This window comes from Photinus pyralis, unplaced genomic scaffold (genome assembly GCF_008802855.1).
Source record: "Photinus pyralis isolate 1611_PpyrPB1 unplaced genomic scaffold, Ppyr1.3 Ppyr1.4_LG10, whole genome shotgun sequence".
In the NCBI taxonomy this organism is placed as follows: Eukaryota; Metazoa; Arthropoda; class Insecta; order Coleoptera; family Lampyridae; genus Photinus; species Photinus pyralis.
This window is the reverse complement of record NW_022170250.1, coordinates 6,542,277-6,568,687: the sequence shown is the minus strand read 5'-3', so window position 1 is coordinate 6,568,687 and position 26,411 is coordinate 6,542,277. Positions and strand designations below refer to the sequence as shown.

Genomic DNA, 26,411 nt, shown 5'->3' with positions numbered 1-26,411 from the left:
CTACCGCGTTGAGAGAGGGGATGACTGCCCTTATTACTTTTACAGGTGGGGGGATAAACCGCTTGTTGTGTGATATTTCAATTGTTTGTCATTTAAGGGTAATTTCGTGGAGTATTTGCATAATAAAGCAATTGTTTCAAGCGTCGAACAATCGAAATTCAATTTTTTCCAATCAGGCGCGCGAGGTTTCGCAAAAACGTCGCTTTCGCTTTAGGGTAAAGTGGCGAGATGAAATGCGAGCATAAATATTAAATATCTGGAGATAATTAAATTACTGCCGCTGTTCAAATAGCGTCTTACTTTTAATTTAGTTCATACGCCAGCATTTCTCAACATGTTCCCCTCTCTCGACGCCGCAAACGTCAATTTGACAATTACGGCGCGGATTAATTACACCAATTACGATTGCAAATGGTACACCTGAAATTTTAATTGTTAATTAGTGTTAACTCAATTGCGTCCGATTGATTTATTAATATCGGGCAATTTTAGTCTGTGGATAATACAAAAATGTAATTTAGATATTTTGCCGATAGAAGTAATGGATAGACGGTGGAGATACCATCTAATTACTATTCGATTGTTTCTTTTTTTTCCTAATAACGGCCTTATGAATAATTTAAGTTGTGTTATCGTTTATTACTTTGCCGTATTGTATTAAGTAATTGACATACAACTCGGAACATTTTTTTTCAAATTTATCCCTAATGGAACTTTCGTTTTAATATTTAAAGTTAATCGCCTCGATACGTTTATTGAATTTTGTTATCATCTGCCTTAATTTGATGATTGTATAACACTTGCCAATCAAGTGCATGAAGTTAGCAGAGTTATTCAAATTTTCCATGCACCATTGTTGCAAGAGAGTTACAGCAAAAAGGCCACTAACACAGGGTAAGCGAGTCTGCGCATGCGCATAACTAACCTTATGTTGTTACACTCAACAGAACAAACACTCCAGAAATCTTTTTCGCGGTGACTTTGAATCCTAATGTCATGGCAAAAAAAAACCCTTTCCTAAAAAAGACTCGGTGAATTAGGAGCAGAAACACCTCCTCGCACCTGCCCTCTTGATACAAAATTTTGAACGAAAATTCCTTGTGTGTACAGAAAAGAACCTCTTAATGGATCATGTTCCCTTGTTAGTTACAACATTTTCGTAAAAGAGACTCAGTGAATTAGGAGCGAACACACCTCCTTGTACAGGGTGGTCCAAGTTAGGCACTTTCTTATGGAAATCACTGACGCAAACAGAATTCAGCTATCTCAAATCGTTTGGCCGCTAGGAGGCATTTCTCGAATTTAATCAATTTCTTTAATAACTTTCTTATTATTAAAGATAATTTAGTTTGGCAAAATCTTTCTTAGACCACTTTTTTATGTAGAATCCATCGCTATACACAGTAGTTATACAGGACGTTTGGTTTTTCTTATACGACCTTTAAACTACATTTCTTCATATGGACCATCCTATATATTTTGGAGTTATTGAAAAGTGTAAAATTTCCTAAATTTTAATGGATCACTTATTATATTTATATATATAAATTTCGAAATATCCAAGAAATTGTCATTTTAAGCAATCCTGCCATCTATTGTTCGCCATGGAAACCTAGATGTCTGCAGTAAAAATATTTTAATGCATAAAATGTAATATTGCAAATAATATTTTTAATAAAAATATAACAAGTGATACATCAAAATTTAGGAAATTTGATTGTCTTTTCAAAAACTCTAAAATATATAGTGATCTATATGGAAAAAATGTAGGTTAGGGTCGTATATGAAAAACCAAACACCCTGTATAAAAACTGAATCGCGATGGATTCTACATAAAAAAGTGCCCTAAGAAAGATTTGGCAAAATCAATTATCTTTAATAATAAGAAAGTTATGGCGCATTAAAGAAATTGACCAAATTGGGGAAACGCCCCATACTGGTCAAACGATTAGAGATGACCTGACCAGTGATTTTTCCTTTATAATTGACCTTCTGACACCTAAGTCCATTTTTTCTATCTCTTAAAGTAAAGGGTGTTTCCATATGAGTGTCTAATTTGGACCACCCTGTATATGCCCATATACTCCCTTGATGCAAAAGTTTGAACAAAAATTTCTCGTGTGCACAGAAAAAGACCTCTTTATGGCTTACGTTCTCCTGGTAGTCGGCGAAAATTTACACTTTCCTAAAAGAGAATCTGTGAATTAGGAACAGGAACACCTCCTCGCACATGCCCATTATATTCTCTTGATACAACAGTTTGAACGAACATTCCTCGTGTTCACAGAACAGGACCTCTTCATGGAATATGTTCTCCTGGTAGTCTGAGAAAATTAACATTTTTTTAGAGACTGAATTAGGAGCAGGAACACTCCCTCGCACATGGCCATTGTACTCTCTTGACGCACAAGTTTGAACAAAAATTTCTCGTGTGGGATCTCTTCATGGAATATGTTCTCCTGGTAGCCTGCGAAAATTTAAATTTTCTTAGACTGTGAATTAGGAGCAGAAAGGCTTCCTCTCACATGCCCATTACAGTCTCTTGATACAAAACCTTGAACAAAAATTCCTCGTATGCACAGAACAGGACCTCTTCATGGACTATGTTCTCCTGGCAGTCCGAGAAAATTTACATTTTTTTAGAAACTGCGAATTAGGAGCAGGAACACCTCCTCACACATGGCCATTATACTCTCTTGATAGACAAGTTTGAACGAAAATTTCTCGTGTGGGACCTCTTCATGGAATAAGTTCTCCTGGTAGCCTGAGAAAATTTAAATTTTCTTAGAGGCTGTGAATTAGGAGCAGAAAGACTTCCTCGCACATGCCCATTATAGTCTCTTGATACGGAAGTTTGAACAAAAATTCCTTGTGTGCACAGAATAGGACCTCTTCATGGATTATGTTCTTCTGGCATTCCAAGAAAATTTAAATTTTTTAGAGACTGTGAATTAGGAGCAGGAACACCTCGCCATTATACTCTCTTGATAGACAAGTTTGAACGAAAGTTTCTCGTGTGCACAGAACAGGACTTTTTCGTGGAATATGTTCTCCTGGTAGTCACCGAAAATGTACAAAACTTTCCTAAACGACTCTGTGAATTAGGAGTAGAAACACCTCGCACATGCCCATTATACTCTTTTGCTACAAAAGTTTGAACGAAAATTTCTCTTGTACACAGAAAATGACCTTTTTATGGAATATGTTCTCTTGGTAGTTTTACAACATTTTCGTAAAAGAGACTGGGCAACTTAGGAGCAGAGAGATCTCCTCGCACGTGCCTTTTATACTTTCTTGATACACCAGTTTGAACGAAAATTCTTCGTGTGCATGGAAAAGGGCTTTTTCATGGATTATGTTCTCCTGGTAGTCAGCGAAAATTTACAACACTTTCCTAAAGAGACTGAGTGAATTAGGAGCAGAATGACCTCCTCGCCCATGCCTATTATACTCTCTTGATACAAAAGTTTGAACAAAAAATTCCTCTTGTGCACAGAAAAAGACCTCTTCATGGCTTATGTTGTTCTGGTAGTCGGCGAAAATTTACAATTTCCTAAAAGAGAATTAGGAATTAGGATACACAAGTTTGAACGAAAATTCCTCCTAAAAGAGACATGCCCCTTATGCTCTTTTGGTACAATAGTTTGAACGAAAATGTCTGGTATGCACAGAAAAAAAACCTCTTCATCGATTATGTTCTCTTGGTAGTTAGAGAAAATTTACAACATTTTCGTAAAAGAGACTCGGTAACTTAGGAGCAGAAAGACCTCCTCGTACGTGCCTTTTATAGTCTCGTGATACAAAAGTTTTAGCAAAATTCCTCCTGTGCACGGAAGAGGGCTTCTTCATGGATTATGTTCTCCTGGTAGTCTGCGAAAATTTATAGCACTTTCCTATAAGAGACTGAGTGAATTAGGAACAGAAACACCTCCTTGCATATGCCTATTGTACTCTCCTGATACACAAATTTGAACGAAACTTCCTCCTAAAAGAGACATGTCCCTTATGCTCTTTGGTACAGTAGTTTGAACGAAAATGTCTGTTGTGCACAGAAAAAGACCTTTTCATGGATTATGTTCTCCTGGTAGTTAGAGAAAATCTACATTTTCGTAAAAGAGACTCTGTAACTTAGGAGCAAAAAGACCTCTTTGCACGTGCCTTTTATGGTCTCTTGATGCAAAAGTTTAAAGAAAATTCCTCGTGTGCACGGAGAAGGGCTTATTCATGATGGATTATGTCTAGATTATGTTCTCCTGGTAGTCTGAGGAAATTCACATTTTCTTAGAGACTGTGAATTAGGAGCAGAAACACTTCTTCGCACATGCCCTCTTGATACAACTGTTTGAACGAAAATTCCTCGTGTGCACAAAAAAGATCTCTTTCTGGAATGTTCTCCTGGTAGTCGGCGAAAATTTACAATACTTTCGTAAAAGAGACTCGGCGAATTAGGAGTAGAAACACCTCCTCACACATGCCCATTATACTCTCTAGATACAAGACTTAAAACGAAACTTCCTCGTCTGCACAGAACAGGATCTCTTCATGGAATATGTTCTCCTGGTAGTCTGTGAAAATTTACATTTTCTTAGAGACTGTGAATTAGGAGCAGAAACACCTCCTTGCATATGCCCAAGTTTGAACGAAAATTCTTCGTGTGCGCAGAAAAGAACCTCTTCATGGATTATGTTCTCCTGATGGTCTGAGAAAATTTACAACATTTTCTTAGGCACTGTCTGAATTAGGAGTAGAAACACCTCCTCGCAACTGGCCTGTTATACTCTTTTGATACAAAAGTTTAAACGAAAATCCCTCGTGTGTCTAGAAAAGGACCCCTTCACGGAATACGTTCTCCTGGTAGTCTAAAAAATTTATATTTTCCTAAAAGAGACTCGGCGATCTGCCCGCACAAACCCATTATACTCTCTCGATTACAAAAGTTTGAACGAATATTCGTTGTGTGCACAGAAAAGGACCTCTTCGCGAATTATGTTCTCCTGGTAGCCGGCGAAAAGTTACAAACTTTCCTAAAGGAGACTCAGTGCAACACCTTCTCGCGCATGCCCATTATACTGTCTTGATGCAATAGTTTGAACGAAAGTTTCTCGTGTTTACAGAAAAGGACATCTTCATGGATTATTTTCTCCTGGTAGATAGCCAAAATTTACAACACTTTCGTAAAAGAGACTCAGTGAATTAAGAGCGGACCTCTCCATGGATTATGTTCTCTTGGTAGTCAGTGAAAATTTACAATTTCGTAAAAAAGAAGCAGTGAATTAGGAGGGAGATACATCTCGCATATGCCCATTATACACTCTTGACACAAAGGACTGAACAAAACTCATGTGCACAGAAAAAGACCTTTTCATGGTTTATGTTCTTCTGGTAGTCACCGAAAATGTACAAAACTTTTCTAAAAGACTCTGTGAATTAGGAGTAGAAACACCTCGCACATGCCCATTATGCTCTCTTGGTACAGAAGTTTCAGTGCACGGACCTCTGTATGGATTATGTTCTCCTGGTAGTCAGAGTCACTTTCCTAAAAGATAATTTGGGAGAGAAATAGCTCCTTGCAGATTACCTTGATACAAAAGTTTGAACGAATTTTCCGCGTGTGCGCAGAAAAGGATCTCTTAATGGATTATGTTGTCCTGGTGGTTAGAGATAATTTACAACACTTTCTTAAAAGAGATTCCGTGAATTAGGAGCAGAAATACCTCCTCACACATGCCCATTATGCCTTCTTAATACAAAAGTTTGAACGAAAGTTTGCAGGAGCATTAGTGATACCGAAAGGCATTCGTAACAAACATGGTTTTCAATTGCATTCAAAGACACTCACGAAACGAAGAGCGAATTTTCCTTGAACCCTAAAGGACTATCGGGAACATTTTCCCTATCTCCCTCCCCCTCCAAGTACACTGGTTCCGGAAACTTGCCCCACGAACGTTAGCTCTTGGTATATTCTCCCTTTACAATCTCAAAGGAAAACTTGGAAGAGAGTGAACTCTCCGTAAGCCCTCCAGCCGAGGAAAATTAGCTCACGAAAGGTTTCCAAGAATATTTCTAGCAAAATTCCTAGGAGGGGAGTATTTTGGAGACGTGTAGATGTTGGAAGTGTGTGGTTTTGTTGAGGGTTTTGCCGGAGATTAATGAAACTAATATGCAAAAGTTGCAGGAGCGTTAGTGATACCGAAGGGCATTAATTAATAAGCATTAGAACTATAGCAAAAATCAAAACAAATTTGTACACCATTAAAGGATGAAAAACCTTTCAATAAAAGATGGGTAATTTCAATTTGTAAGCAGTCTCCCTTTCTGAGGTCCCCGGGGTTTTTATATACAAACAATGTAGGCTTGTTAAACATAGATGGTGGTGACGTCTAATCAAAAGATTTTCCGGTTGAATTTATACATTGTTATAAATTTCCTTGGGGACCTCTCAATGTAGATCATTCTGTACTTTGCATATAACAATAATATTCTTACAAAATACTCTCTCGTAAGTAAATATCTGCCAGTTTTAATAATTCGAGTGGCCGAATACAATTTCCCTCCCGCTATACCTTTGAGGTGGGTATCCCGATCGGAATTGCTTCTTACTCTTTTATTAACCGAATGGAGCTCGGATTTAACTTTCCCTTCGCAAATAGCAAATGTAAATATGCATATATGAAGTATGAATATTTAAAACCGTCTGCCCTTCAGTCAATTTCGCGAACGAATCCGTTGTACTTTAATTATTTGAGAGATCGCTGCCGCCGCGTTGGGCTAAGAAATAAAAAATGGAGGCGTTTGTCGTAAGGGAGGCGGGAGGCGGCGTAAGCGAGCGCAAGTAGTTGGGCGAGTTTTTGAAAGTCAACATTAATTAAGTTTAAACAGGAGTATATATATATTCGTTGGTAATTGGAGGTTCGTGGTAACAGAGCAAACGAATGTTATAATCCGCATTAATTAGTCGAGAAAATCAACAGTGCCTGCTGCAAGTACTAATTGCTTACATTTAAAATATAGCCAATTAATTTCATCAAAAGATATTAAAACCCGCGCTGAGGACCATCGCTGAGTGATACCGAAACTTTTTCATCTCAATTTCTCTTTGCTAGTAGTTCGGTTTACGCCAAAAAAAAAGTACCCTGAAAATTTAGTGGCGCCCTCTTAAATTTTATGTGTAAGCTGCGATAGGAGAGGACCTAGCGCGGTAAACTCGCCACTTACTTCGTTTCTATTTTGGCTTGGTATTAGGAGCGTAGGAATGCAGAGAAGTTTGACTTAAGGAACATAAGTTGGCGTACCAGAAGTGCAGGAGTTCTCTCGCTTCGAACTTGTATCAAGAGCACAGAAGTGAAAGGCAGAGAGAGTTGACAGACGACACTTATTCCAGGAGCATGACAGTGTAGTCACTAATGAAATAATATCGGTAGTAGTAATGTACAGGGTGGCCAAATAAGAATGCGAGGTACTGTATCTGGGAACGTGTTCAGCGCAGAGGCTTACGGTAAAAAAATTTATTACTAAAACGGCCACGAGCAAAACCTGGAAAATATTTTTAAGTTTCTGAAATGACCGCTAGGGGGCGTAACTGCAATCTGGAATCTAAAAAAGTGATGTTTCTGTGAATTCCGCTATATTAACCTAACAAAAAATGTCCGGTCTTTGAAGTTGACGATAATCTGAACAATTTTTGTTTGACAATTTTTCCTGTATCTCTAAAAATGAAGTGGTGGGGGTATTCAAAGGTTTCCGTAAAGAACACCCTGTATCTTCGAAACGGCTGAGCCGATTTAAACAAACTCGGGTTAGTTCAAAAGAACTATTCTTCAGCTATAAATATTATAGTATTTGAAGTTTTGTTAGTTTCACATCTCACCGCTTGAGGGCGTTTTTCGACATTCTGACAGAAATGGTTAATTTTCTCAAAAAAATTAAATGCATTGGTTCGATTTTTTTTTTTCATGAAAAAGTAGCTAAATGATGCCTAAACAAGCTCGCGAAAACCGCATCTAGATATCTTATTGCTAATCTAAATTTTAGGGCAAAGAAAATTGTATACCCTCAAAATTTTATTTTTTTAAGCTAATTTTTCCGGAATTATTTTTATTATATAACTTGTGGCCCTAAGGTGGATCGATTTAAAAAAGGAAGCTTTTAATGCCGCCGTAAATAATCGAAATGCTTGATATATCTCTCAAAATATCGAGATGGTGTTTTGGCGAGCTTGTTTAGGCATCATTTAGCTACTATTTCATAAAAAAATCGAACCAATGCATTTAATTTTTTTGAGAAAATTAACCATTTCTGTCGGAATGTCGAAAAAAGCCCTCAAGCGGTGATATGTGAAACTAACAAAACTTCAAATAGTAAAATATTTGTAGTTGAAGAATAGCTCTTTTGAACTAACCCGAGTTTGCTTAAATCGGCTTAGCCGTTTCGAAGATACAGGGTGTTCTTTACGGAAACCTTTAAATACCCCCCACCACTTCATTTTTAGAGATACAGGAAAAATTGTCAAACAAAAATTGTTCAGATTATCGTCAACTCCAAAGACCGGACATTTTTTTGTTAGGTTAATATAGCGGAATTGACAGAAACATCACTTTTTTAGTTTCCAGTAAAGTCACTAAATATAGAAAGTACCGCAATCCATTGGGCTCGTGTGTTAGAGAGAGAACGCATGATTTTTGCCCAAAAATGGCGGAAGTTACCAGATTCTAGTAACTTTAATATTAGGGACTGTTCCACTTGTTTGGCGATATCTGTATATATTTTTATAAAACATGACAGTACTATGAAGTTAGGTTATAAAAAATGACAGCTATTCAGATTTTATTTGTCAATTTTTTTAAGTTGGCAGCAAATTTGCCCAAAAATGGCGGATGATTGCGGTACTTTCTATATCTAGTGACTTTAGATTCCAGTAAAGTTTCTAAATATAGAAAGTACCGCAATCAATTGGGCTCGTGTGTTAGAGAGAGAACGCATGATTTTTGATCAAAAATGGCGGAAGTTACCAGATTCTAGTGACTTTAATGTTAGGGATTGTTCCACCTGTTTGGAGATATCTGTATATATTTTTATAAAACATGACAGTACTATGAAGTTAGGTTATATGACAGCTATTCAGATTTTATTTGTCAATTTTTTTAAGTTGGTAGCAAATTTGCCCAAAAATGGCGGATGATTGCGGTACTTTCTATATCTAGTGACTTTAGATTCCAGTAAAGTCACTAAATATAGAAAGTACCGCAATCCATTGGGCTCGTGTGTTAGAGAGAGAACGCATGATTTTTGCCCAAAAATGGCGGAAGTTACCAGATTCTAGTAACTTTAATGTTAGGGATTGTTCCACCTGTTTGGAGATGTTTGTATATATTTTTATAAAACATGACAGTACTATGAAGTTAGGTTATATGACAGCTATTCAGATTTTATTTGTCAATTTTTTTAAGTTGGCAGCAAATTTGCCCAAAAATGGCGGATGATTGCGGTACTTTCTACATTTAGTGACTTTAGATTCCAGATTGCAGTTACGCCCCCTAGCGGTCATTTCAGAAACTTAAAAATATTTTCCAAGTTTTGCTCGTGGCCGTTTTAGTAATAGATTTTTTTCCCGCAAGCCTCTACGATGGACAGGTTCCCAGATACAGTACCTCGCATTCTTAGTTGGCCACCCTGTACATTTTTATCTCCTAATAACAAAAGCTTATTTGTATCAGGAGCGTAGAAGTGCAAGAAATTTGTCTTCTTAGAAATGCAAGCCGAATCGCACGGATCCGTACGGGTTGGTAACGTCAAGATAATTATTAGACCTGACCAGGCGATTCTTTCGCATGGAAAATCCGTACGCGTTCATCACGTCACGGTAACGCACGCAAAACTTAACCGGTTTCTTCGAACGAATGCAATTAGCGATGACGACTTTTTCGAACCGCCCCGATACGTACATTAGAGCAAATAAAATTCTGCTGAGTTCCGCTTTCGGTATCCACATCATTTATTTGAATACCGCTGTGTACTCGCTCATGTTTAATTTAGTTTTGATTCGGTGGCGATTTTAGTTAATTAATGTAGGGTTAGAATACGTATCGATATTGTTCGAAGGGGGGGGGGGGGCGAAATTTTAAAACAATCGCGCTGCGATGGGTCGCTGTAAGATGTGTTAGCGTAATTAATATCAAACATTTATGCATTTTAATTCGGAATTGAATAATTAAAAAGGTTTTCAGTAAGAGGGAGCACTTTTGGTGATTAAATAAAATATTTATTATCCGCTTTTTGAAGATCAAACATACATAACATACGCTCGGTTTATTCTTTGAGAATATTTCATTAGCTGGCGTTTTAACAAACGGAGTGTAATAAGAGTGGTGATTAATTGATTGTTTGTTGTAGATAAATCCGTTCAGGGTCAATGTTTGGTGTGCGCGTCCCAGTTGGGCCCTCAGCTTCAGTCGAGACCTTTGATGCCGAGCCACGCGTCGTTGTACGGTCTTCGGGAGGATCAGGTACCGTCGAGTGCGCGCGTTTGCAACATGTGCCGGTGTAAGTGCGTAAGGTCCCGCTATACCCACTGCCCGTTACCCAACTGCCCCAACTCGAGGGGGCGAATCAAACGGTTAAGATCGTTTCCTCAGCGACTAATGGAGCTTCCATCCGATGTCAGAGATCCGATCCTCGCCGAGTTCCACGTGCCGAGCGGCGTTAGCAAGTGCTGTTCGGCCTGCTTTAGCCGATTTCAACGACGTTTGGGACCGGTGGAGGAGTGGCCGGAGGAGGAGGTTGGGCAGTTGCGAAACGTCTTGACCGAGGTCGGTGCGAACTGGCAGCTAATAGGGGAGAGATTGAGCAAACCGCCTCAGCAAGTTCGAAATTTTTACGCCGCCAATCGAAAACGCTTAAATTTGGAGATGTGTCTGGGCGACCGAAAGCCCACGCTAACCGACGAGGAGGAGAGCGGCAGCAGCACGAGCAGCTGCGAGGAGGCGATGCAGGATCACAACTCGTCGGACACGGCGAGCGCCGGAAGTCCCCCGACGATCACCGAGCAGATCCCGCAGCATCCCATCAAAAAGGAGGACTACGATTCGTCGGCGACGGAAACCGCCGACGAAGGTCAGACCCCCGATCACTACCAGAGCTCCGCGACCATCACCGTCATCAACAACGACGGCCAGCCGAGGCAGAACAGCTCGCCGCTCACCGTCAAGGATCTCATGCTGAACGTGATCGAATTCTCGCTCATGAAGGACGCCGGCTCGCAGCAGCAACCGCATCCGCCGACCAGCGGCATGACGCCCACGATCTCCTCGATCCTCAACAACGACTCGAACGAAGTCACGATCGTCAGCGAGTACAATTTGAACAACATGCAGCCGCCGAGAGGTGGACGAAACGAGATATCGATTACGAAACTGGTAACACCGCTGATTGCCGCCACGATTACTCCAGTACCTGCGCCGGGACAAGTTCCACAGCCTCCTCCTCAGCAAGAGCATTCCAATCGGTGAGTAATTCTACGATTCTACTTTCTAATTTATTATTCTAATATAGTGTGCGAAGTTTCGCTATGAAGGATGTCTAATTTTACATTTTTTGAAGGTCAATGTTTTTTGAAAAATTGTTTTGATTTTTAAAAATCAATCAAAAAATTGTGGTTCTGATCTTCACTAAAAAATCAAAAATGTTTTTATACAGGGTGTAGCAATTAAGGACGGCATACGAATTAAAAAATTTAACCAGTTATGAAATGAGGCAACCATGATTCAGCTATCAAATATCAGAGGTCGCAGCATGTTTTAAAATCGAAAGATAGTGAAGTATTATCTTTGTAGTAAATAAATGGTGCTGCCACATCGTGGCGAGTAGGTGGTACTATCTACTTACGCAATTGGTTTGTGTATACTCTAAATTTAATTACTTTTGTTGGCTTCCATGACCTTGTGCACATTCCTTTGCTTATTTTAACGAGATAAAATACAGCTGGTTGACATAGATTAAATTACATTTAAAGGTACACGCAAAAACCGATTATGCACTATTACCAGAGGTTATAATTCAACAAATTCAAGGCATGTTTTTTTGTTCAAATACTTAGCCCTTCTGCTCTCGCTCTGCAGTCGAAATCGCAAATAAAATTTTTGACGTTCATTTGTTAATATTCTTATAATTCTTTGACGTGGGGAATTTAAAGGATACATAGGGGAATTTGCTTTATTTACAAAAAACTGTTTGTTTTTGTTTATTTTGTCATACCTACAATTTGTAATCATTATTTTCACTAATACTTCATACTATGCCCCGTTTTGAGTCGTTATAAGATGGATAGCTACCAATTAAAAAAGAGTTGTTGTCGAGGGGTCCGTGAAGTTAGCAGCACATTGAAGGCACAAATGTCGAGACTGGGTGGATTGGTTAGTGCTTCGTTTGTGCCGGTTTGTGCCGTAAAAATTTGCCAGCAAAACATACGGTTTGAAAATTATTTCGATTTTTAGAGGTTCTGCTAGGCCAGTCATTGAAGATTTTTACCTGGAAATAACTCGGGAAGTACAGAAATTTTGTATGCTTGAGTGCGTAGAACTAAAATTCATAATATGCACAATTTTAAACTTGCCGCCGGGGCATACAATTGTCAACAAATTAGACAATAAAGTGTCATCAAAAACACACTACACTTGTGTGAAAGCTATAATACTTATTCAAAACGGCCTGAGAGTTTTCACACATTCCCTTTTTTGGTCAAACTTTTTACTATACATTCCGGCACAAAGATAGCATTAACCCATGCGTGACATTAACATTATACTTAGTTTGAACAGTATAGCGACAAAAGTGTACAAGGTTTCCAGAACATCTAAAAATTGAGATAACCTTCAAAGGCAATGCTTTGCTGGCAAACTTTTTACCCCACAAACCGGCACAAACGTAGCACTAACCAATCAATCTAGTCTCGAAATTTATGCCGACAAAAGTGTGCGAAGTTATAGCAAACATCTACAGACATCTAAAAATCGAAATAACTTCTTCCAGGAAAATATTTTCCTGGCGATACAGCACAAATCGGCACAAACGTAATTTGTGGAATATGTATCGATATTCCTTTATCGACTGAAGAAGGAGAATCCGACGAATTCAAAGAAGCCAACGTTGATCCCGAAATAGGGATAAACGTATTCGGCAATGAAAACAGAGACATTAACGAACCGCCAGGTCCGTCAGGCCTGCGTAAATAGAGAATCTAATGTTACTTAAAATTAATTGATCATAGACTAATGATTAATCGATTTGATTAATTAATTAAATGATTAATGAATTATTTTGATAAAATACACGCCATTGGTTATTAAAAATTTCTGCTTTTCTGCGCAAGGGCTAACTTTAGTGGAAATATGCTAACTACATTTTTATGTAGGAAATTTTCGTCTCTTTAATTTTGCTCACCACATATTTTCTCGTAAAATGTACAGTTTTGGAGATATCGGCGGAAAACCGCTTTTGACGGCCATCTTGGTAAGATGGCGGCCCCGGCGGCAAGTTTAGAATTGTGCATATTATGAATTTTAGTTCTACGCACTCAAGCATACAAAATTTCTGTACTTCCCGAGTTACTTCCAGGTAAAAATCCTCAATGACAGGCCTATTAGCGGCACATCTAAAAATTGAAATAATTTCCAAACGGTATGTTTTGCTGGCAAACTTTTTACGGTACAAACCGGCACAAACGAAGCACTAACCAACCCACCTAGTCTCGACATTTGTGCCTTCAATGTGCTGCTTACTTCACGGACCCGTTGTCGAGCAACCTTTGGAATTTTTGGTTACCCAGAAAATCGGCGACTCGATTGTCAATCCTTTTTTGATCGCTCCTTATATGAAAAGCTGGAGAAATCCTACTCGGCGGTTATCGGGGGCGTAAAGTCCATCTCTGCCCTCGAAATTGAAAGAGGATGCCCAGGGGCGGCGCTACGAGGGTGCAGTGAAGTAAAAAATTAACCGTGCCGAAAAAATCGTTACTCGGGGCAATTGATATTTTTTTTTACTGAAAATTCACCCCCGCCCCCATGATCTCTACCCCTGAGCATACCCGGAGAATTTGGGCAGTAGATGTGGTCTCTGCGCCAACGAAGATAATAAATAACTATTTTGCACCCCTGTGATTTTTAGGAAATGCACTCCGTAGGATAGACATAGGATAAGGGCAGCGTTACACAATCGTGTAAAATTTCCAAACGGTTTTAACCTCAGAGTAAGAAATAAAGATAGTTCTTACTCTGAGGTTTTAACTACCTGTCTTCTTTTCCGGAGGGTCGCCCACACACATTCAAATCACAAATGTCATTTTATCTTAGTAACCGAGAAAGGAATTTTGGCATAGGTCGCGTTTATGTACTCGTCTTTAGACAAACAACCATTCATTGTACTCAATGACATCATAATCGGCTGCAGCAGTTCCTTTATAATATTTTTTACAGACGCGCGCCAAGTTAAGTTGTACCTTAGCGACATCTAGAAATAAATATCTGCACTAATGCTGCCATATTGTGATTGATGTAACTTTTTAAAAATGAAATCTTTGAGAATAGGCGTATTCGTTTCTGGTGATTGAAGTGATTTCAATCGATTTAAGTGAATGCAGCGTGTTTTTTTCTGTGCATTCAGTTACCTCCCACCACTATTAACTGAGCGCAAAATCACTTGCAACTGATTGTAGTAAAAAGGTGGATCACTTGCGTCAATTCAATTGCAATCAGTAATAATAACCTCAATTCTCAAACCTGTTTATTTCCCTCTTAAGTTTTTAGCAATTATGACTTTGGTGATTAAATTTTGCTTAAATTCTGAAGTATTTACTCTGGAAGTGCCTCATTCAGAAGAAAGTTTATGGTTCAACTTAACCAGTAAGTAATTTACTCAGATTGCTGTACCTATAACAAATTTCATTTTAGATGATGATGAATTCACACGGCAATACATTCAAGAATTGCACGCAGCAGGGCAGTTTCCAACCGTGCCCATAATTAATGAAATGTATCGTATATACGATGATGAGTATGTTTTTCTTAAGTTACAATGTTATAGCATTTTTACCTGGCGGTTTTAGGAAAATATTGTTGTGGACCGCTAACGATGACAATACACAAGAGACACTAAATTTAAACAAAACAGAAGAAGCAACAGACAAGCCGTCTCGCGAACCGTATAATCAAACAGAGGACGATCGTGCCACTTGGACCAATGGTGAAGTTTTAGCATTAATTGCTGCCTACGAAACCCATAAAGAAAATTTCAATAGTGCCAAAAAAAGAAAGCATGTATGGGAAGTAATTAGCAATGAGCTTATAAGTTTAGGTGTCGAAAAACATGCAAAATCTTGTGAAACGAAATGGCGAAACTTAATTCGAACCTACAAAGCTATCAAAGAAAGATAATAAATCTAAAACTGGAAGAGGAGCATCCCGCTTTCTGTACTTTGACCAAATGGATGAGATTTTAGGCAACAGTCCATCAACATCGTCACCCCATACTGTAGCAATAGGCATCAACAAAACAGCAGTAGCTTTAGAAATAGATAAATCACAAACAGATTCAACAGTTACACCAACAAAAACATCGAGTTCGTTAAAAGCAATTTCAACACCATCTCCAACGGAATCATCAAATATATTAAGAGCAACACCATCTCCAACAGTTGCATCAACATCTCCATCAAGAGCAGCATCACCATCTCCAATGACATCAACATCCTTAAAATGCAAAAAAAAATATGTCAGCCCATTTGAAATCTATCTTAAAAAGAAAATGATAATACATGAGGAAAAATTGAAATTATTAGAGAAACAGTGTGTTGAAAGGACTGACATGAAGGAAAAAAAAATTGAAGCTTTACAGAAGAAGAATGAAATTGAAGAGAGAAAAATTACAGCATTTGAAGAATATTTAAAAATATTACGTAGTGATAATGATAAATAAAAAAAATGAGTTTATTATAATATAGGTACATATATATGATTAAATTTATATTTACAAAGTTTCTTCTATTATTACCATATCTTCTCCAGAATCGTTATGTAATATACAAATGTTATGAATTATACATGCAGCTATAGTACATTTAACGATAAATTGAATGTTAATATTGTCATATTTACGTAATCTACGAAATCTACCCTTTAGCAACCCAAAGGCATTTTCAATACATATACGTGTGGATGAATGTTCATAATTATATATGTGCTGTTGTTCAGTTAGATGACCGTTATCTTTAATGGGTGTCATCAACCACGGTAGTGTTGGATATGCTGAATCACCCAGCAATAAATATTTATTATATATAGGTGATTCTGTTCCTATTGCACTGTATAGGGGGGATTTACGTAAAACATGGGCATCATGCATTGAACCGGGTTCACCACAATATACATCTAAAAAGACTTTATCCCTATTTACCACTCCCTGTAAAATAATGCTGTGGTAACCTTTGCGATTACAATAATCCACTTGATGTTCCTTAGGGCGACATATTTCTATATGTGATTCATCAATAGCTCCAATAACGTTACGTATGTTTTTCACCTTGGCAAATTTCTTTTCAATATCCACACATTCCACTTCATTAGGCCATTGTATGAAGTTTTTCATTTTGTTAACAATAATATTTACAATGTTGGCAATTATTTTATGTGCACTACTTTCAGTAACACCAAATCGGTCAGAAAGTTGTCTATAGGTTTCTTGGTTTGCAAGGTACCACAAGAACATAAGAATACTTGTTTCTGGTGATATCATTTGGCGACCTCCAATGACACTTTTTATTTCAGAAGATACTGCATCTACACACAAACAATTATGTAAAACATTTAATACCGATTACACATTACTAATTTACCATGCACTATTGCAAATGCATCTTTAGTAACACGGAAATGTTTCCTAAACTCTTCCTCAGAATAAAAAGGTACCACTTCTGTTACAAAGTTGGATATCCTAACTCTCCTATTGTCTTTCTGTGCAAGAACATAAGTTTCATCAGAATCCTCAGAGCTACTAAAACCGCTTAGACTTGCTCCTTCACTTTCACTTGTAGTATCATCACCATGATCCTGTGTAATGAGATAAAAATGACCAATTCCTGTATTTCCTAACATTTACCTCCAAGAAACATTCCAAAAGTAAGAATTCCATAATAAACAATTGTTTTAGAGGTTATGTACAAGAAGTAATCAGTTCCAAATGTTTTTCTAGTTTTTTTCTTTCCATACAAGTGAACTGATTTAAATGAAAGTGAATGTGATTTTATACTGTACTTTAAAATTCAACAATTGCTTAAAATAAAATATAAAATGTGCCTTCTTATTTTAGCAATATTGTAGTAATTATTGTCTTTTTAGTAAAACCTTTATACAGTCGCTCTAGAGTAATGTATTCAAAAACCAAGCTAAAAAATGATTGTATAAGCCCAGGAGTCATTCTCAAAGTTTGATATGATTTTACAATGCAATTTGTCAGTGGCGACCTCTATTGGTTCTCATGAATAGTATGCCGTCCTTAAACGTCGTCAGCAAAATTTAGTTGGTATTTAACTTAAAATCTTTTGTGGGGGCGCTTCGCGCACATCCTATTGACGATGACAATAATTTTTTTTCTTGAATGAAGGAAATGTTTCAGAGACGATTTGGTTGTATTTCAAGTACAAGACAATCGCGAACCCGAGACTTTAGATTTGAGCATTAAGAAACCGCGCGAGCTTCCCCCGCCGAGCCACGCGAAGTTGAGCCAAGCTCAAATTCATCGGTCGGACGCTTACGTGGGCTACCACCAGGAGCGGAAAAGTCCCGCCGTGTACGTCTCGACAATTCCGCGGGTGCAGCCGAAATTGCCGAGTCCGAAGCTCGCGAATCCGAAGGCGGGTTCGATCACGCTCGGCACGCCCATCATTAGCCAGCCGCGGTACGAGGGGCTGCTGCGTCAGATGACGCCCGAACCGAAGATGGGTTCCATCACGCAGGGTACCCCCATCCACGTTCCTCACATGCAAGACAAGAGAATGTACGACTATTATAATAAACGACCGCCGATTCCTCACAACGTTCCGCCCCAAGCCGCAAACTACCAACCCCAATATCGACAACCGGCTTACTCGGTGGAGCAACAGCTAAGCTCACGCCAGATAATTATGAACGATTACATAACCTCGCAGCAAATGCTAGGGCGACGCAATGAAAAACCGCAGTACTACGCGACGTCGAGCCCCCACCGAACTCCGCCCCCGCCACAGCAAGCGCAGCAACGCCAAGGCGTGATTCAGCGCCATACCCGACCGCACTATCCCCCGGGTCACGAAGCGCTCAGCTCTTTGGTTGACGTCGCAGTCCAACAGCCCAACCTACCCGTTCCCAACTCGCCTCACGAGGGTCTGGGAAAAACAATGGCCGACAATTTACTCGAGCAACCTCACCGCTTCCAAATGATACAGCATCAGCAGCAACTGAGACAACAGCAACGCCTGGAAGCCGAACGACGTGCCTACCACCAGCAACAGCAGCAGCAGCAGCAGCAACAACAGCAGCAAATTCGACATCAGCAGGCTTCGTCTCGAGGCGACTCCTCCACATTAACAGCGGCCAGTCTAATCGACGCGATTATAACGCACCAGATCAATCAAGTCGCCGAAGGCGGACGGGAGGTGGTCTCGAACAACCGAGAGCCGCCGCGACCGGGCGACCGCCTATTCCAGAGCTTTCACCGGGACCCGCCCCCGCCCCAGCCCGACAACAACGGCGAGCGCTCGCCGTCCGTGATCAGCGTCGACCTCGAAAACGAGACGACCACCAAAACCCTCACGATCAAGGAGCTCGCCGAGTCGGTGATAAGTCACGACTTTAACACGCGACAGGCCGGCTACTACCATCACGCCGACAACATCAACGAGCAGTGGAAGAGGCGCATGCAGCAACAGCAGCAGCAGAAGGAGGAGTCGAAGCGTTCGGCGACGCCGCAGCAGGACGAACGGCAGATCATCCGAATAGCGCAGCAGCAGAAGTACCACGTCGAACCCGTCTCGCCGCCCGAGACGAACCACTGGTCCGAGCAGAACTTCAGACGGTACCAGCAGCCCCAGTCGCATATCTCCGCATTGGACTACGTTAAAAATCGCATCGTCGAGGTTATGCGCACCGAGGACGACAAGAAGGAGTCGCAGGATCCTCACCACGGGCAGGACAAGGAGAGGAACGACAGTCCCGGCGATATGGTCATAGACGAGGAGAAGCACGAGGAATTCGTCGGCGGTCAGCCGGCCGGCGGTTTCGCGTACCCTTACGTCGCACACAAAACGGACAACACTGCCAACGATAACTCTCGAAATACCGAACCCAAACCGCTGCTGTCGGCGCAGTACGAGCCGTTATCGGACGAAGATTAAATCGACTGTGGCTCGAGCAATGTAAATAATTTGTCTAAGTGATATTTTTTAAGGTTAGGTTTAAATGCAAATTCGGCTTGTGAGATTTTTCCGACAGTTCGCGACACGTCCCCTACACCAGTGATTTTCCACGTTGTCCGGCGATTACTACTTAAAACTGTCCACGCTCACCGCAAGCGCTAAGCTGGATTAAGTAGCGTCCATTTAGTTATTTTAATTACATTGTAGATACAAAATATTTTAACTGTAGGTATTGACTAATTGTAAATACAACTGTAATCTGTATATTTATGAGTCGGATATAGGTTAGGTAGATATCTACGATTTTTAAATATTTGCGAAGGAATTCCATCTCTTCGGAAATGTTGCATGTGTATAAATTGTCCAACTTTTGCATTTCCAAAGGCAAATTTTTTACAATTTCTCCTTTTATTTTTTATTACGTTTACCGACATTTTATCTTTGGGTACGTAACGTGAGGGCGCTCTCGGATTACGGTACGTATCGCCGAATATGCGAATTATTTTATTGGAAATGTAAATGAACGTAAAAAAAACATAATTAATTAATGAAATTATAGCTGTAAGGGATATTGTACATAAACTGTGAATTTTTTATTTACGTTTCAGTATACTGTCTTTACAATCTACGCTTGCATCTCGGGTACGTACTATTTACGTTCCATGATGACTGAACTAATTGTACACTGTAAAAAAGAAAATGCTTCCAAAATCATGTGTGTACACTGTCGATTTTTTTAGTTTATAACTTTCAACTAAGGACCTGTTATTTTGTTGAAATAAATGAATATCAGTTGGATCTTGATTGAAAGCGTTTTTCATTCCGATAATGGTTTGGTTTGAGCCACGACTTCACATTCACGTCCGTATCATATCAAGAATAACAAAGCATTCAGCAGCCAGTAAACAATCACGTATGACAGGAATATTCGGTAAGGGATAAGCATCTTGTTTTAGGTTCTTGATTACAACAATATTCGATAATTAATCTACTCGGCTTTTCCTTATGACAAACTGCCTCTGAGGGATTTTTTTGAAGGAGATATCTGATTCTGCAGCCAGTAAACGATCACGTATGACATGCATATTCGGTAACGGATAAGCATCTTTTTTTTACGGATTAAGATCTCTGCTTCATTCTGTCTAGCAGTTACTGGAGACTTAGTTTGGGGATCTGTAAAATCGAGGCTTAAATCATGACATTTGTGTTCAAAAGCGAAGGTCCAAATTCCTCAATCGTCCTCTAGAACTGTACAAATTTATCCAGGTCACTTTACAGCGCTTTTTAGGGGTCTTTAAATGTGTTACACAACATTTGGAAGGAATCCATCAGCAGCAATCTAGATGATGTGAACTAAGCTACTCGGAGAAATTTAAACAGGTTGTCAGTAGCGTTTTTTCAGAATTTATTTACGACAAACTGCCTCTGAAGGATTTTTTTTAAGGGGATATCGCATTTGGCAGCCAGTAAACGATCACGCATGACATGCATATTCGGTAACGGATAAGCATCTTTTTTTTTACGGATTAAGATCTCTGTTCCATTCTGTCTAGCAGTTACTGGAGACTTAGTTTGGGGATCTGTAAAATCGAAGCTTAAATCATGACATTTGTGTTCAAAAGCAAAGGTCCAAATTCCTCAATCGTGCTCTTGAACAGTACATATTTATCCAGGTCACTTTAGAGCGCTTTTTAGGGGTCTCTAAATGTGTTACACAACAACACTTGGAAGGAATCCATCAGCAGCAATCAAGATGATAATCTACTCGGAGAAATTTAAACAGGTTACCAGTAGCGTTTTTTCAGCTTTTCCTCCACGTAGCATCTGAGGTGAGGCTCGAAATTTGCTGAATTAATGCGCCAAAACCCTACAGATTGTAATGAGCAGTTAAACGTTCATGTATGACGGGTATATTCGGTAAGGGATAAGCATCTTATTTTGGGTTATTGATTAAAAAAAATTCGGTAGGGGATAAGCATCTTTTTCGTGTTATGGATTAAGAGTTCGGCTTCATTCTGCCTAGCAGTTTCTGGAGACCGAGTTTGGGGATCTGGGGACCACAAGGAAGGTAGGGGATAAGCATCTTTTTCGTGTTATGGATTAAGAGTTCGGCTTCATTCTGCCTAGCAGTTTCTGGAGACCGAGTTTGGGGATCTGGGGACCACAAGGAAGTACGCCGACCTTCCCTGTAGATAAAAAATTATGGATCCAATATGGCCCCGGCAGCCATTTCTTGTGCCGTTCCGGTTTAACATTCTACAGCTGCATCACGCTCCTCTTTTAATTACAGCTACAAATTTGATTATTGTCAAACAAAAGTAATTGTCCCTCGAAAGTCATATACATATGTTTACCTATTTATTTTAGCTAATTACTCTCAGCAGCGATGCGCATCGAATCCCGGAATAAAAGCACTTTTTATTTTTTCGTATCTTTACAGTAGAAACTGCTTGAGTTAACATTTTGATTGAGCTGCTAATTGAAGGACGAGTTCGTATAATGAATGGCTTCTTTGATTTGAAGCCCGTGAGTCCGTATTAGATGTTTCAGGTGAGCGTCAATGTCAGTAAAAAATAATTGCCCGCAATCTACCGGTCAGATGGGCGACGAATCACGTTACGTATTTTTATTATAAGTCCATTCGCTTTTGTTTGACTTAGAGTTTAATTTGTTTCACACGTACTCAATTTCGCTACTATATGCGACTAATACACACTCGATTATTGGAGCTGTACCACCAATACTTAAAATGCCGTGCGATAAATTTCACGAGTTTCGCATAAAAATAAAAACAACTCCACGGTGAAGAAAAGGTGACCGCTTCATTGTATCTATTTCGCGGTTCGATGCCAATTTTCTCACAGTTCCATGCTAACTCTCTCGCGACTCAATGCGAATTTGAACAACACAATACAAAATCCACCCTATGGTAATTCACAGGTGGTTTACTTTGCTCGAGATTTTCCACGGCTAAACGCGCAGTGGCTCACGGTTATCCCAGAACAACTCTCTTCTTACTACTTTTCATTTTTAGGTTACACCCTGTATACACAACTTACGATGATACATACATTTTTGAGACGTAAGGGGGCCCTGCCTTAGATTTTTTATCACGTGCCACTTTTCAAATTTAAGCGGGATCTCGTTTAGTTTTGGAGGGAATAGTCATTCGGGTGGCCATTTTTAAACGTTGCCGGGTTGACTTTATTTCCGCGTTCTTGTTGTGTGAAGTTAGCTTAGAACCTGAGTGTTAAGTACACTACAGATATTTAAAAGACTTATGAGACAGTACCGAGTGCGTTCTAACTACATATGTGAGTCAAATGGTTGCATTTATACAGGGCGTTCGACGTTTGGTGCACCGCGACTGAAGAGTAGACAGGTTTACGCTTTTTGTCCAGTTAGTGTTTTATTTTGTCTCTTCCCTATTGTACTTGTGTTCGATCACGAGCTGTTTTCGATTTCAACTTGAGCGGGGTCTGGTTAGTTTTTGGAGGGAATAGTTATTCCGGTGGCCATTGAATGATGAATTTATTTCCGTGTTACTGTACTGTGAAGTTAGCGTAGAACCTGAGGGGTTTAAGTACACTACAACCCTTTGCACTATACCCACCTCTGGGCATAACGAATTTGCCATTAAACAAACTTTACCCGTAGGCCCAAACGATCAAAGTAGTTCAAATGATTCTCTGTGTAGTTCTATATCGATTGTTTGGTTATATTTTAACTATTTGTTTACCTTTTACTTGTGCACCGGATAATTTTGTTGATCTGTGTTGTGTACTGTAAGTATGTCCGGAGCAGCCACTTTAGGCCTGCCACTAATTAAAGAAGAACCACAAGAAGGTATGAATTTATCTTGTAGTGAAGTTGATCGAGAAATTAAAGTAGAATATGAAGACGAACTTGAGTGCTTTCTTACCCAACAAGATTTTCACATAAACAAAGAGCCCAGTTCTCCTGAGATTGTCCATTCGAATAATCATGCTGACACAACCGCCTTAAATTGTGAACCAACAATCGATTTTAACTATCGGAAACTTTCAGGCCAAATACAATACAAGAACTTCTTACACAACTTAAAGAAAGAAGATCTCTTTTCACAAGACTTTAAATGTGTACTGTGCGCCTTTACGACAACACGAAAAGCATATTTAGCCAAACATGTGAAAGGACGCCACAGTTTAGAAGAATTCACGTGTAAACAATGTCATTACGTTACAAAATGTAGGGAAAATTTGATATTCCACATTAAAGTACATCACGATTCGAATGAATTTAACTGTTTTCAGTGCGACTATCGCACTAAATGCAAGAAAAACCTAATTCGACATACGAAAGGACGCCACGGAACCGAGAAATTTAATTGTGAACTGTGCCACTTTACCACCACCTGGAAATCAAATTTATGCGGTCACATAAGAAACTGTCACAGTTTGGTTGCCTTTCATTGTAAACAGTGTGACTTCACCACAAAGTCGAAAATATACTTGGTAAAGCATGTGAATATATGTCACGGTGCGGAGAAGTTCCATTGTGAACAGTGCCATTTTGTTACAAACACGAAAATAAACCTAACCGGTCACGTCAAGTCGCATCACGGGGTGGACGATTTCGAGTGTCCCCATTGCGATTTCGTCACCAAATTAAAATCGTACCTACTCAAGCATGTGAGACTACGTCACAGTTCCGAAGATTTTACGTGCCAGGTGTGTAATTTCGCAGCGACATCGAAACGAAACCTCTTGGGTCACGTGAAAGTCCACCACAGTTTGGAGAAATTCAGGTGCACATGGTGCGACTTCTCCACCAAGTGGAAGCCAAGCCTGAACAAGCACGTGAAGGTCTACCACAGTTCGAGCGAGGAATTTATTTGTGAACGTTGCAATTTTACGACGAAATGGAAAGAGAATTTGAGGCGGCACGTTACGGCATGTTACAATTTGAAGAAGTTTAAATGCGGACTGTGCAAGTTTACGACGAACTGGAAAACTAATTTAGGGAAACATACAGGGCGACAACACGGAGCTGAGTGATTTAAATGTGGACATCGCAATTTTGGTTGATTTCGACACAGTTCCTTAATAAAAACTAATTTCCAAAAATCTATCTAAAAACGGTTTTTAATTGAACCTCCGGAGCCTTCTAAATCCTTTGGAAGTTCCTTTACTGTTTCACAAGGTCACCCATAACCGTGTAAAGAATCTCTTAAACACTTTTGTTAGCAGGGCCTCGCCCCTGGGAGGGGTGACTGGTCCCTCGTTCGAGATTGTCTCTTCCCGAAATATCTAACCTCAACTGGCGTACAATGAAGCGGGATTGCGAAAAAATTCTAATATACACGAAATTTGCTATAGGTATATTTGTACAATCAATTTTAAACTATTATCATTTTATAATTTTTTTTATGTGACACACTGTATATTAGTATGAGTAAAACCATAGAACTAAAAATTGCACTGGTGCAACACGAGTTTTACAAATCGAAAACGCCTTTGGGGGACTTTCCTATTGGCACTTGCGTCAGGTTCTCTTCACGTGCTACGTTTAAATTATTTAATTGATGGGAGTGCCATGTCTCTCCGTTTCTTATACTTTGAGGTAAGTGCATAGTTTTTTGGTCGCGCTTCCCGGTGTTGCAGTTCCAAGTGTGATAATGTCCGCAATTGTTAAAGTTGAAATGAAGCAAGAGCAGGAAATAAATGCCTTGGTGGAAGAGAAAGCTTTATTTTGCAATGACATCTCCGATATTATGATAAAACAGGAAGTTAATGTTGATTATGCCAATGTGAAATATAATTTTGAAGATTTTAACCCACTAGAAATGCCAAACGATTTTAAATGTGACCAATGTGATTACGCAACCAATGACGAGTGCCATTTGAGAGAACATCTTTTAACACACAAAGCCGTTAAGGAGTTTAAATGTGACCAGTGTGATTACAGAGCTAAGTATAAATATCATTTGAGACAACATTTGTTAACACATAGGACCGTCAAATATTTGAATTGTGACCACTGTGATTATAGAGCCATTTATAAATGCCATTTAAAACAACATTTGCTCACACATAAGACTGTTAAGGATTTGAAATGTGACAAGTGTGATTACGCAACCAATAAAGAATTCAATTTCAAAAGGCATCGCATGACGCACAAATCGGACAAGGGCTTTAAATGCGCCCAGTGTGATTTCGCTACCAATGACAAATCTAGTTTGAGGAAACATTTGTTGACGCATGTGTCTAGCAAGGGTTTCAAATGCAGACAGTGTGATTATGCGACGAATAACAAATCCTATTTGAAGAGACATTACATAAAACACAAAACCACCAAAGATTTAAAATGTGCACAGTGCAATCATGCAACTAATTCCGTATACAATTTGAGAAAACATATGTTAACACACATGACTGTCAAGGATTTTAAGTGCGACCACTGTGATTTCGCAACCAATCTCAATTCTAATTTTAAAGCACATCAATTAACGCACAAGACTTCGAAGGATTTAAAATGTACCCAGTGTAACTATGCCACCAATGGGAAATCCTGCTTTAGAAGCCATCTGTTGACACACACGTCTGTCAAGGATTTAAAATGTGCCCAGTGTAATTACGCAACGAATGACAAATCCAATTTAAGGAAACATCTCTTAACGCACAAGATTTCTAAGGATTTAAAATGTGGCCAGTGCGATTACGCAACAAATAACAAATCCACTTTTAAAGAACATCAGTTAATACACGAGTCTTCCAAGAATTTGAAATGTGCTCAGTGCGATTACGCGACCAACGGAAGATCCAAGTTGAGAAAGCATCTGTTAATGCATAACACTTCCAAGAATTTCAAGTGTTACAGGTGTGATTACGCAACCAGTAATATTTCCCATTTTAAAGCGCATCTTTTGACACACAGAACTGGTAAGGCTTTAAAATGTGGTTATTGTGGTTTCGCAACCAATAATAAATACTACTTG

The 26,411-nt window shown here is 39.3% G+C and overlaps 3 protein-coding genes across 5 annotated transcripts in view; all 3 read left to right on the top strand.

Annotated features, from left to right (window-relative positions):
- LOC116160976 (nuclear receptor corepressor 1) overlaps nt 1-20,239 on the top strand; it is a 36,981-nt gene extending 16,742 nt beyond the window's left edge. Inside the window, exons 5-6 of one of the 2 annotated variants that reach the window (XM_031474132.1) lie at nt 10,390-11,500; nt 17,647-20,239. In XM_031474132.1, the coding sequence (XP_031329992.1) occupies nt 10,390-11,500; nt 17,647-19,414 (2,879 nt within the window). In that variant the 3' untranslated portion in view covers nt 19,415-20,239. The remainder of the gene's footprint in view (nt 1-10,389; nt 11,501-17,646) is intronic. The other variant, XM_031474131.1, reaches the window with a different exon arrangement.
- LOC116160977 lies at nt 13,704-15,756 on the top strand. 2 transcript variants are annotated; one of them, XM_031474133.1, is made up of 4 exons: nt 13,704-14,225; nt 14,270-14,891; nt 14,940-15,042; nt 15,095-15,756. In XM_031474133.1, exons 2-4 carry the CDS (start codon nt 14,801-14,803, stop codon nt 15,420-15,422), a joined length of 522 nt encoding a protein of 173 aa, XP_031329993.1. In that variant the 5' UTR covers nt 13,704-14,225; nt 14,270-14,800; the 3' UTR covers nt 15,423-15,756. The 2 variants fall into 2 exon arrangements, with proteins under 2 accessions (XP_031329993.1, XP_031329994.1); XM_031474134.1 differs by having other exon boundaries at nt 13,704-14,743; nt 14,789-14,891.
- A 2,987-nt stretch (nt 20,240-23,226) lies between the features above and the next one.
- On the top strand, nt 23,227-24,471 carry LOC116161501 (zinc finger protein OZF-like). The gene has a single exon (XM_031474858.1). It carries the CDS (start codon nt 23,227-23,229, stop codon nt 24,469-24,471), a length of 1,245 nt encoding a protein of 414 aa, XP_031330718.1.
- The last annotated feature ends 1,940 nt before the right edge of the window (nt 24,472-26,411 follow it).

What these genes read in the sequence shown, in the direction of transcription:
- LOC116160977 (XM_031474133.1), top strand. Translation starts at nt 14,801, where the DNA reads ATGACTTTGGTGATTAAATTTTGCTTAAATTCTGAAGTATTTACTCTG. An exon ending in TTTATGGTTCAACTTAACCA is followed by an intron (nt 14,892 to 14,939) that starts GTAAGTAATTTA and finishes ATTTCATTTTAG; the next exon opens with ATGATGATGAATTCACACGG. An exon ending in TATCGTATATACGATGATGA is followed by an intron (nt 15,043 to 15,094) that starts GTATGTTTTTCT and finishes TGGCGGTTTTAG; the next exon opens with GAAAATATTGTTGTGGACCG.
- LOC116161501 (XM_031474858.1), top strand. Translation starts at nt 23,227, where the DNA reads ATGTCCGGAGCAGCCACTTTAGGCCTGCCACTAATTAAAGAAGAACCA.